This window comes from Osmia bicornis, unplaced genomic scaffold (assembly GCF_907164935.1).
Source record: "Osmia bicornis bicornis unplaced genomic scaffold, iOsmBic2.1, whole genome shotgun sequence".
NCBI classification, from domain to species: Eukaryota; Metazoa; Arthropoda; class Insecta; order Hymenoptera; family Megachilidae; genus Osmia; species Osmia bicornis.
This window is the reverse complement of record NW_025791239.1, coordinates 4,612-16,501: the sequence shown is the minus strand read 5'-3', so window position 1 is coordinate 16,501 and position 11,890 is coordinate 4,612. Positions and strand designations below refer to the sequence as shown.

Below are 11,890 nucleotides of genomic sequence, written 5' to 3'. Positions count from 1 at the left end.
TTCGTTATTACAATATCTACAATAGATATAATGTAATACACTGATACCTTCCCGCAGATCAATATACATATAGTAAGAGTATCGTTATTACTATATCTACATTAGATATAATGTAATATACTGATACCTTCCCACAGATCAATGTACATATAATAACAGTTTCGTCATTACTATATCTATTAAATGTACATTGGTCTGTGGGAAGGGATCAGTATATTGCAGGAGATCTAATTCTGATATAGTAATAACGATACTGCCATTATATGTACATTCATCGGTGGGAAGGAATCATTATATTACATTATATCTAATGTAGATATAGTAATAATGATATTGTTATTAAATGTACATTCGTCTGTGGGAATAAGTCAGTATACTACATTACATCTGATGTAGATATAGTAATAATGATATTGTTATTAATTGTATATTACATATCTAACGTAGATATAGTAATAACGATACTGCCATTATATGTACATTGATCGGTGGGAAGGGATCATTATATTACACTATATCTAATGTAGATATAGTAATAATAATATTGTTATTAAATGTACATTGGTCTGTGGAAAGGTATCAATATATTACATTATAACTAATGTCGATATAGTAATAACGAAACTGTTATTATATGTACATTAATCTGTGGGGTTAAATCAGTATATTAAATTACATCTGATGTAGATATAGTAATAACGATACTGTTATTATATGTACATTTATCCGTTGGAAGGTATCAGTATATTATATTGTAGCTAATGTAGATATAGTAATAACGAAACTGTTATTATATGTACATTGATCTGTGGGAAGGGATCAGTATATTACATTATATATAATGTAGATATAGTAATAATCATATTATCAAAATTACATTGATCTGTGGGAAGGGATCAGTATATTACATTATAACCAATGTAGATATAGTATAAATGATACTGTTATTCAATGTACATTGATCTGTGGGAAGGAATCAGTATATTGCAGTAGATCTAATGTAGATATAGTAATGACGATAATGTTACAATCTGTGCATTGATCTGTGGGAAGCGATCAGCATTTTACATTATATCTAATGAAGATATAGTAATAGTGATATTGTTATTAAATGTACATTGGTCTGTGGGAATAAGTCAGTATACTAAATTTCATCTGATGTAGATATAGTAATAATGATATTGTTACCAAAGTTACATTGATCTGTTGGATGGGATCAGTATATTTCATTGTAACCAAGGTAGAAATAGTATAAATGGTACTGTTATTCAACGTACATTGATCTGTGGGAAGGAATCAGTATATTGCAGTAGATCTAATGTAGATATAGTAATAACGATACTGCCATTATATGTAAATTGATCGGATTATATCTAATGTAGATATAGTAATAATAATATTGTTATTAAATGTATATTACATATCTAATGTAGATATAGTAATAACGAAACTGTTATTATATGTACATTGATCTGTGGGAAGGGATCAGTATATTACATTATATCTAATGTAGAAATAGTAATAACGAAACTGTTATTATATGTACATTGATCTGTGGGAAGGGATCAGTATATTACAGTATATCTAATGTAGATATAGTAATAATGATGTTGTTACCAAAACTACATTGATCTGTGGGAAGAGATCAGTATATTACATTATATCCAATGTAGATGGAGTATAAATGATAGTGTTATTCAATGTACACTGATCTGTGGGAAGCAATCAGTATATTGCAGTAGATCTAGTGTAGATGTAGTATAAATGATACTCTTATTCAATGTACATTGATCTGTGGCACGGAATCAGTATATTGCAGTAGATCTAATGTAGATATAGTAATGACGGTACTGTTATTAAGTGTTTATTACATATCTGATGTAGATATAGTAATGACGATAAGGTTACAATCTGTGCATTGATCTGTGGGAAGCGATCAGTATATTACATTATATCTAATGTAGAAATAGTAATAACGAAACTGTTATTATATGTACATTGATCTGTGGGTAGGGATCAGTATATTACGTTATATCTAATGTAGATATAGTAATAATGATATTGTTATTAAATGTACATTGGTCTGTGGGAATAAATGAGTATATTACATAACATCTGATGTAGATATTGTAATAATGATATTGTTATTAAATGTATCTTACATATCTAATGTAGATATAGTAATCACGGTACTGTTATTATATGTACATTGATCTGTGGGAAGGTATCAGTATATTACATTATATCTAGTGTAGATATAGTAATAACGAAACTGTTATTATATGTACATTGATCTGTGGGAAGGGATCAGGAGATTAGATTATATCTAATGTAGATATAGTAATAATGATATTGTTACCAAAATTACATTGATCTGTGGGAAGGGATCAGTGTATTACATTATATCCAATGTAGATATAGTATAAATGATACTGGTATTCCATGTACATTGATCTGTGGGAAGGAATCAGTATATTGCAGTAGATCTAATGTAGATATAGTAATAACGATACTGTCATGAAGTGTTTATTACGTATCTAATGTAGATATAGTAATGACGATAATGTTACAATCTTGCATTGATCTGTGGGAAGTGATCAGTATATTACATTATATCAAATGAAGATATAGTAATAATGATATTGTTATTAAATGTACATTGGTCTGTGGGATTAAATCAGAATATTAAATTTCATCTGATGTAGATATAGTAATAACGGTATTGTTATTAAATGTACATTGGTCTGTGGGATTAAGTCAGTATATTAAATTTCAGCTGATGTAGATATAGTAATAACGGTATTGTTATTAAATGTACATTGGTCTGTGGGATTAAATCAGTATATTAAATTTCATCGGATGTAGATATAGTAATAACGATATTGTTATTAAATGTATATTACATATCTAATGTAGATATAGTAATAACGATACTGTTATTATATGTACATTTATCCGTTGGAAGGTATCAGTATATTATATTGTATGTAATGTAGATATAGTAATAACGAAACTGTTATTATATGTACGTTGATCTGTGGGAAGGGATCAGTATATTACATTATATCTAATGTAGATAGAGTAGTAATGACATTGTTACCAAAATTACATTGATCTGTGGGAAGGGATCAGTATATTACATTATATCCAATGTAGATATAGTATAAATGATACTGGTATTCAATGTACATTGATCTGTGGGAAGGAATCAGTATATTGCAGTAGATCTAATGTAGATATCGTAATAACGATACTGTTATGAAGTGTTTATTACGTATCTAATGTAGATATAGTAATGACGATAATGTTACAATCTTGCATTGATCTGTGGGAAGTGATCAGTATATTACATTATATCTAATTAAGATATAGTAATAATGATATTGTTATTAAATGTACATTGGTCTGTGGGATTAAATCAGTATATTAAATTTCATCTGATGTAGATATAGTAATAATGATATTGTTATTAAATGTATATTACATATCTAATGTAGATATAGTAATCACGATACTGTTATTATATGTACATTGGTCTATGCGAAGGTATCAGTATACTACATTATGTCTAATGTAGATATAGTAATAACGAAACTGCTATTATATGTACATTGATTTGTGGGATTAAATCAGTATATTAAATTACATCTGATGTAGATATAGTAATAATGGTATTGTTATTAAATGTACATTGGTCTGTGGGATTAAATCAGTATGTTAAATTTCATCTGATGTAGATATGGTAATAATGATATTGTTATTAAATGTATATTACATATCTAATGTAGATATAGTAATCACGATATTGTTATTATATGTACATTGATCTGTGGGAATGTATCAGTATATTACATTATATCTAATGTAGATATAGTAATAACGAAACTGGTATTATATGTACATTGATCTGTGGGAAGGGATCAGTATATTACATTACATCTAATGTAGATATAGTAATAATGATATTGTTACCAAAATTACATTGATCTGTGGGAAGGTATCAGTATATTACATTATAACTATTGTAGATATAGTAATAACGAAACTGTTATTATATGTACATTGATCTGTGGGCAGGGATCAGTATATTTCATTATATCCAATGTAGATATAGTATAAATGATACTGTTATTCAATGTACATTGATCTGTGGGAAGGAATCAGTATATTGCTGTTTGAGATTTGCTCGTTTATTAATTATATTTTCTTCTACATTATTGTTGTTTAAATTTACATTATTCTAAAACTAATTATTTTATTCTATTAACTGTACATATTTGTTTGTATCTATTATTTATCGTTTATAAAATAAATCATATCCGACGGGCGAGCGAGATTCGCGGTTCCCCGCCACTCGTCCTTCCCCTCACAGGTTCCCCCGGGTGGATCGAGTAGCTCGGCACCTGTAGGGGGGCGAGGCGAGACGGCGAAAGATATAAATATATCGATTCCGAGAATCCTCGCTCTCTCTCTTAGTCGGCATTGTGACAAAAGTAAACACGGGCTTATTACGAAACGCTTCTTCATCGAATTCCGTTGTAGATTAAAAACGTCTACGATCCTTCTGTGCATCGTTTAAAGGGATTCCCCAAAAAGCGGATTAAATACCGATCCGCGATCGCGTCGAAGTTTTTTCACGCTCCAACGAGCAGCGTTTTTCGGAAGCTCGTCTCAATTCCTCGACCGTTTCGACGGAAAATTCGGAGCTTCAAAACATTGGTCCTTCGAGCCGGATCTTTGTCCGGCACCTCGATTTTGACCATCGCGAATCGGTACGTTGTTTTCCGGCCGTGAGTGCAGTGATCTGAGTGATCTCTTGGCGAACTGCGTCCTCAGTGCATCGAAGTACGATCCAACGGTGGCCGATCGCCCGCTGGACTTCCCGAACTGCTGGAAAAAGGGTTAAAGACTACAGTTTCTTGTGAGTTACGCTGACTTGATTTTCTTGCGTCTAATCAGAATAATCGTATTCTTTATCACGTACACGCCGTTAAACGGTCCGAATTTTCAAACCGCCAACGGTCGCGAATTGTGACCTTTCACGCGCGTGCTGTACGTCCTTACGTGTCGTTAGAGAACAGTTTTTGCGGGGTGACTCATCATGTCGACGTCACTCGAAAACCTACTGCGCTCTCAAGAAGACCTGGCCGGACGTATAGAGCGTTTCATGAGGAATACACTGAAGATCGGGCAAGAAAAACTTACTCTAATTATGCTGCAGCAACGGAGGCAGCTGTTAGATACTTATTGGCGTGATTTTTCGTCAACTCACAAATCTATTATTTGCGCAGCTGATAAATCAGTGCCTTACTTGAAGGAAGACGTTTTCAGCACTATTGAAGGTACTTACCTTTCGCACGTCGTGGACTTGGAGGAGAGGATTGCCCTACTCGCCCCAGACCGGAATAAGCCAGGAGACGAGAATTCTTCCGGCAAAGCGTCGTCAGGCGAACCGACTTTACCCACGATCTCGCTGCCCACGTTTTCTGGGGATCTCCTACAGTGGGAAAGTTATCGGGATCAATTCAGAGCTCTAATTCACGGCTCGAAAATGTTAAGTAAGGTGCAAAAATTACATTATCTCAAATCTGGTCTTACAGGTGACGCAGCAAAAATGCTTACCTGCACTCCGATGACGGACGGTAATTACGAGGCATCGTGGGCGTCCCTGGAGCGTCGCTACGGTAATAAAAGGATCTTAGCGGCCTCACACATGCGTCGCATCCTCACCTGTGCTCCCATAGTAAAGGCGTCCTCTCAGGAAATTAAAAGGATCCTCGACGAATTCCGCCAGTCAAGGAATGCACTCGCCTCTTTGGAGCGACCGGTGGAGTCGTGGGACGAATGGTTTTCGTTCCTCCTCACCGAAAAGCTGGATCAAATCACGAGACTCGCTTGGGAAGCTTCCTTGGTTGATCCCACTACGCTTCCCCCGTTTGAGGCGTTAGTGGATTTTCTGGAAAATCGTGCTCACGCTATTATTTCTGCTCAAGGTACGAATGCGGCGACGCCCCTCCTCCAGTCCAAGGAAGGCTCCAAGCGGACACCCGTTGCAAATACTCGACCAAGGGTAACATTGACCACGAACGCCAAGGAAACAGCCAAGCCTAAGACAGCAAAAACGTGCCCGTCGTGTGCTGGCTCACACACTCTTGGCCACTGCACTAGGTTGAAGAAAATGAATCCGCAAGACCGTTTGTCGCTGGTAAAAAAGGTAGGCGTGTGTACAGCATGTCTAAATTCAGGTCATGAAGTTGCAGCCTGCAAGTCAAACTTTCGCTGCCTGGTTTGCGAGGCCAATCACCACACATCGTTACACGATGCCTTTCGGGAAGATCAACCATCGTCATCCAAGGCAAATATAATTACACCGAGCACGAGTGCTGCTTATACGGTCCGATCTCAACGGGTGATTTTGTTGGCAACCGCGCGGGTCCGCTTGGAGTCGACTGAGGGTCGCACTTTAGACGTCAGGGCTCTTTTAGATCCAGGCTCTGAGTCGTCATTTGTTAGCGAGAAGGTCGCGCAATCGCTCCAGCTACAGCGGAAAAGTGTGAGGGTGTTACTCACCGGTTATCAGGAGGAGAGCGTCGGGATGGCCAAACACGAAGTCTCCGTCGAGCTTACGTCCTGCGCAGACAGCGACTTCCGCATCACTCTTAACGCGTTGGTGACAAGGAAAGTCACCTCTCCAACTCCGTCTCATCCAGTGGAGGACCATCCATGGATTCACATGCGGGGATTGCCGCTGGCCGATCCGGAGTTTAGATTACCACGTAGAGTCGACGTACTTCTTGGAGCTGACGTTTGTGGGTACCTTTTCTTGGAAAATAGGGTAGGCCCTCCTGGAACTCCGTCGCTGGTCCGCACGCCGTTTGGATGGTCCCCTTTGGGGCCGGTTTCGACCTCCGACGATCCAGCTTCAGGGGTGGCTCGGGTGCAACTCATCCGAGGCCTGGATGATCTCCGAAACGACCTGCAAAGATTTTGGGAGCTTGAGGAGGTCCCTTCGAAGTCTCCGTGGAGCCCTCAAGACACAGCTTGTGAGGAGTATTTCAAGGAAACGCACTCACGTGATGAACTAGGTCGTTACGTGGTGCGGCTCCCATTTCTGAAGGCTACACCCGAAGACATCGGAGTACCGCGACGTGCCGCTCTTCAACGGTTTCTGGCTGGCGAACGAAGATGGGAGAAGGACTCCTTTTTGCAAACATCTTATGCGGGCTTCATGGAGGAGTATCTGAGACTGGGCCACATGGAACCAGCCTCCAAGTATGATGTCGCTAACGCCAACTACCTGCCTCACCATGCAGTCTGGAAAACCACCGGGTCAGGAAATAAAAGGATTCGAGTTGTCTTTGACGGATCTTATGTTTCAGGCAACAGACCTTCGCTGAACCAGGCTCTTGCGTCAGGACCACGTCTGCAGTCCGACCTTTGGCTGGTGCTCACTCGGTGGAGGTTCCCGAGATGCGTATTTTCTACGGACATAGTAAAGATGTTCCGTCAGATAGCCGTCCATCCTGACGATCGAGATTGGCAGCGCATACTGTGGAGAGACGAAGCTGGAAACGAAGTCCGCGACTTTCGTTTAACCACGGTCACCTACGGGACAACTTCAGCCCCTTACCTTGCTCTACGAGTTCTACAACAGCTGGCAGACGATGAGGAACAACGATTTCCTTTGGGCGCAGCCATCTTACGTCGAAATTCCTACGTGGACGACCTGTTGGCTGGAGCCGACGATCCTGCCAAGGCTGAGGAGTCTCGACAGCAGCTAATCGGCATCCTCATGGCCGGCGGGTTCCCTCTGGATAAGTGGACGCTGAACTACACGTCCCAAGGGGAACCTAGTGAAAGAGATCACAAATTCCTGCAGGTGAGCAACGATGCGGAGACGCTAGGACTGACTTGGAATGCGGTGGCAGACACGCTTACTGTTACCTCGGCCAAATCGGACCAACCGTCAACCATCCGAACTTGGACGAAACGACTCGTCCTTTCTTACACTGCTCGACTCTTCGATCCGCTTGGATGGGCCTCACCAGTATTCATACGCGCCAAAACACTACTGCAAGATCTTTGGTTATCAGGAGCAGATTGGGACGAACCGCTTTCAGTCCGCCTGGAGGAGTCGTGGCTTCAGTTTCGTCAAGATCTGGAAGAGGTAAAGACTATCTCATTACCACGTTGGGTTAGTTACAGGGATGCGATGCAAGATCACATCGAGCTACATGGCTTTTGCGACGCCTCCGAACGAGCATACGCCGCTGCAGTCTATGTACGCTTACCAAGTACCTCCACCATGGCGAACGTGCATCTCCTCATCGCAAAAACGAAGCTCGCTCCAATCAAGCTCTGCAGTATTCCGCGCTTGGAATTATGCGGAGCTCTGCTACTGGCTCGACTCATGGTGGCGGTTCGGGACGGCATACTTCCTCTACGAGCCACCTTATATGCGTGGACGGATGCATCGGTGGTACTATCCTGGGTCCAATCGCACGCTTCCAGGTGGAAGCCCTTCGTCGCACACCGCGTGGCGGAAATTCAAACGTTACTCCCAGACGTGGATTGGCGTCATCTTCGCAGCGGCGATAATCCGGCGGATTTAGCAACCAGGGGAGTTACCGTACAGGCTCTGAAGGAAGATGAGCGCTGGTGGCATGGCCCTTCGTGGCTTCAGACGCCCTCCAGTGATTGGCCGTCCTCCATTCGTTCTCAGGACGATTCACTCTCAGAGCAAAGATCTACCGTCCACACCATCGCAGCCGAACATTTTGAATCTGAAAACGACTTACTATGCCGATTTTCGTCGTTGACAAAGCTAGTACGCATTACAGCTTACCTGAGACGCTTCGTGTGGAACACTCGGGGCAACGACAGCAGGCGAACGGGTTTCCTGACTTCCACGGAACTCGATGAGGCTCGAAAATGTATACTCCGACTGAGCCAATCGGAATATTTTTCCGAAGAATTACACAATCTAAAAACAGGTAAACCGATTAAAAGTAAATCCAATGTATTAGCCTTACGGCCTGTTTTAGATGACTGCGGGATCATTCGTGTGGGTGGAAGATTGGATCATGCATCGCTCACCTACGATCAACGGCATCCAATCCTCGTTCACCGTCGGTCTAATTTGGCTGAGCTAATTGTTCGGGCAGCACACGCTCAGACTCTTCATGGTGGCCTCACGTCGACACAAAGCTTCGTCCGTCAAACGTACTGGATTCCGCAGGACCGCACTCTCCTCAAACGCATCCTAAGAAATTGCGTACGCTGTGTAAGATTCCAAGGTAACACGGGTACGCAGCAAATGGGCTCCTTACCTGCTTCACGAGTCCAGCCTGCCAGGGCCTTCCTTCGCAGTGGGGTCGACTATGCTGGCCCAATCACCCTCTGCATGTCAAAGGGTCGCGGCCAGAAGACGGTCAAGGGCTACATCGCCGTGTTCGTCTGCCTCTGCACCAAAGCTGTCCACCTGGAGCCAGTGTCCGACCTGTCTGCGTCCGCGTTTATCGCGGCCTTCCGACGGTTCGTCGCGAGGCGAGGACGCTGTGCTCACCTCTTAAGCGACAACGCGACGAATTTTCGGGGTGCAGATGCGCAGTTGAAATCTATGTTCAAACGAGCTTCTGAATTTTACAGGGAGGTTGCTGAGCTAATCGCCAACGAAGGAACGAATTGGGAATTTATTCCACCCTACTCACCTCACTTTGGCGGCCTGTGGGAGGCGGCGGTGAAATCCGCGAAGAGGCATCTTCTTCGGTCAGTAGAGGGTCACAGGCTGACCTTCGAAGAACTGACAACATTATTGTGCCAGGTGGAAGCGTGTTTAAATTCACGACCGTTATCACCACTCACGAACGACCCCAAAGACTTCTCCGCACTAACACCGAATCACCTCATTACGGGTCACTCACTGTCGGCGATTCCGGAATCACCGGAAAATTTAAATTTCGACGGAGGACACAAAAGGTGGGCCCTCGTACAAAAATTAATTGAACATTTTTGGCGTAGGTGGAGTAAAGAATATCTGGGCCAACTGCAACACCTTCCGAAGTGGCGGAAGGCGCTTCCTAACCTCCAACTCGGAACCCTCGTCTTGCTAAAGGAGGACTCGACACCACCAACTAAATGGCCGATGGCGCGCGTCGTGAAGGTCCACGAGGGAAAAGATGGCCTAACACGTGTGGCGACCGTCCAGACTGCTACCAGACTGACCACACGTGCAATCACACGGTTGATTCCACTCGTGTCGCCGAACGATACGGACAACGCTACGGCTAAGAAGACGTCTCATGATACGTCTGTCACGGCGGGCGGCGGCACTCTACCGGCAGACGAGCAGTGACGCAGTAGCAACCGCCGATTCTTGGAAACGGTCACGTCGTTGCCGTTCCGACAACGAGGCGGGCGGCATGTTTGAGATTTGCTCGTTTATTAATTATATTTTCTTCTACATTATTGTTGTTTAAATTTACATTATACTAAAACTAATTATTTTATTCTATTAACTGTACATATTTGTTTGTATCTATTATTTATCGTTTATAAAATAAATCATATCCGACGGGCGAGCGAGGTTCGCGGTTCCCCGCCACTCGTCCTTCCCCTCACAGGTTCCCCCGGGTGGATCGAGTAGCTCGGCACCTGTAGGGGGGCGAGGCGAGACGGCGAAAGATATAAATATATCGATTCCGAGAATCCTCGCTCTCTCTCTTAGTCGGCATTGTGACAAAAGTAAACACGGGCTTATTACGAAACGCTTCTTCATCGAATTCCGTTGTAGATTAAAAACGTCTACGATCCTTCTGTGCATCGTTTAAAGGGATTCCCCAAAAAGCGGATTAAATACCGATCCGCGATCGCGTCGAAGTTTTTTCACGCTCCAACGAGCAGCGTTTTTCGGAAGCTCGTCTCAATTCCTCGACCGTTTCGACGGAAAATTCGGAGCTTCAAAACAATTGCAGTAGATCTAATGTAGATATAGTAATAACGATACTGTTATTAAGTGTTTATTACATATCTAATGCTGATATAGTAATGACGATAATGCTACAATCTGTGCATTGATCTGTGGGAAGTGATCAGTATATTACATTATATCTAATTAAGATATAGTAATAATGATATTGTTATTAAATGTACATTGGTCAGTGGGAATAAATCAGTATATTACATTTCATCTGATGTAGATATAGTAATAATGATATTGTTATTAAATGTATATCACATATCTAATGTAGATATAGTAATAATGATATTGTTATTAAATGTATATTACATGTCTAATGTAGATATAGTAATAACGATATTGTTACCAAAATTACATTGATCTGTGGGAAGGCATCAGTATATTACATTATATCCAATGTAGATATATTATAAATGATACTGTTATTCAATGTTCATTGATCGGTGGGAAGGGAACATTTTATTACATTATATCTAATGTAGATATAGGAATAATGATATTGTTATTAAATGTACATTGGTCTGTGGGATTAAATCTATATATTAAATTTCATCTGATGTAGATATAGTAATAATGGTATCGTTATTAAATGTACATTGATCTGTGTGATTAAATCAGTATATTAAATTTCATCTGATGTAGATATAGTAATAATGATTTTGTTATTAAATGAATATTACATATCCAATGTAGATATAGTATAAATGATACTGTTAGTCAATGTACATTGATCTGTGGGAAGGAATCAGTATATTGCAGTGGATCTGATGTAGATATAGTAATAACGAAACTGTTATTATATGTACATTGATCTGTGGGAAGGGATAAGTATATTACATTATATCTAATGTAGATATAGTAATAATGACATTGTTACCAAAATTACATTGATCTGTGGGAAGGCCACAGTAT

At 40.8% G+C, this 11,890-nt stretch overlaps 2 protein-coding genes across 2 annotated transcripts; one reads left to right on the top strand and one right to left on the bottom strand.

The window, feature by feature from the left end:
- Positions 1–6,846: 6,846 nt before the first annotated feature.
- Positions 6,847–7,491, bottom strand: LOC123988894. Its single transcript, XM_046289652.1, has 2 exons — positions 7,389–7,491; positions 6,847–7,314 (listed from the first exon to the last, which is right to left on the bottom strand). Exons 1-2 carry the CDS (start codon positions 7,489–7,491, stop codon positions 7,082–7,084), a joined length of 336 nt encoding a protein of 111 aa, XP_046145608.1. The 3' UTR covers positions 6,847–7,081.
- A 7-nt stretch (positions 7,492–7,498) lies between these two features.
- LOC123988895 lies at positions 7,499–10,354 on the top strand. Its single transcript, XM_046289653.1, has 3 exons — positions 7,499–7,799; positions 7,880–8,167; positions 9,045–10,354. The coding sequence occupies exons 1-3, from the start codon at positions 7,499–7,501 to the stop codon at positions 10,352–10,354; spliced, it is 1,899 nt and encodes a 632-aa protein (XP_046145609.1).
- The last annotated feature ends 1,536 nt before the right edge of the window (positions 10,355–11,890 follow it).

Coding starts and splice junctions, on each gene's coding strand:
- LOC123988894 (XM_046289652.1), bottom strand. CDS start 7,491: ATGTCCGTAGAAAATACGCATCTCGGGAACCTCCACCGAGTGAGCACC. Junction 7,315..7,388: donor AAGAGCCTGGTTCAGCGAAG/GTCTGTTGCCTG, acceptor GTGGTTTTCCAG/ACTGCATGGTGAGGCAGGTA.
- LOC123988895 (XM_046289653.1), top strand. CDS start 7,499: ATGTTCCGTCAGATAGCCGTCCATCCTGACGATCGAGATTGGCAGCGC. Junction 7,800..7,879: donor AATCGGCATCCTCATGGCCG/GCGGGTTCCCTC, acceptor AAATTCCTGCAG/GTGAGCAACGATGCGGAGAC. Junction 8,168..9,044: donor TTCGTCAAGATCTGGAAGAG/GTAAAGACTATC, acceptor GGCCTGTTTTAG/ATGACTGCGGGATCATTCGT.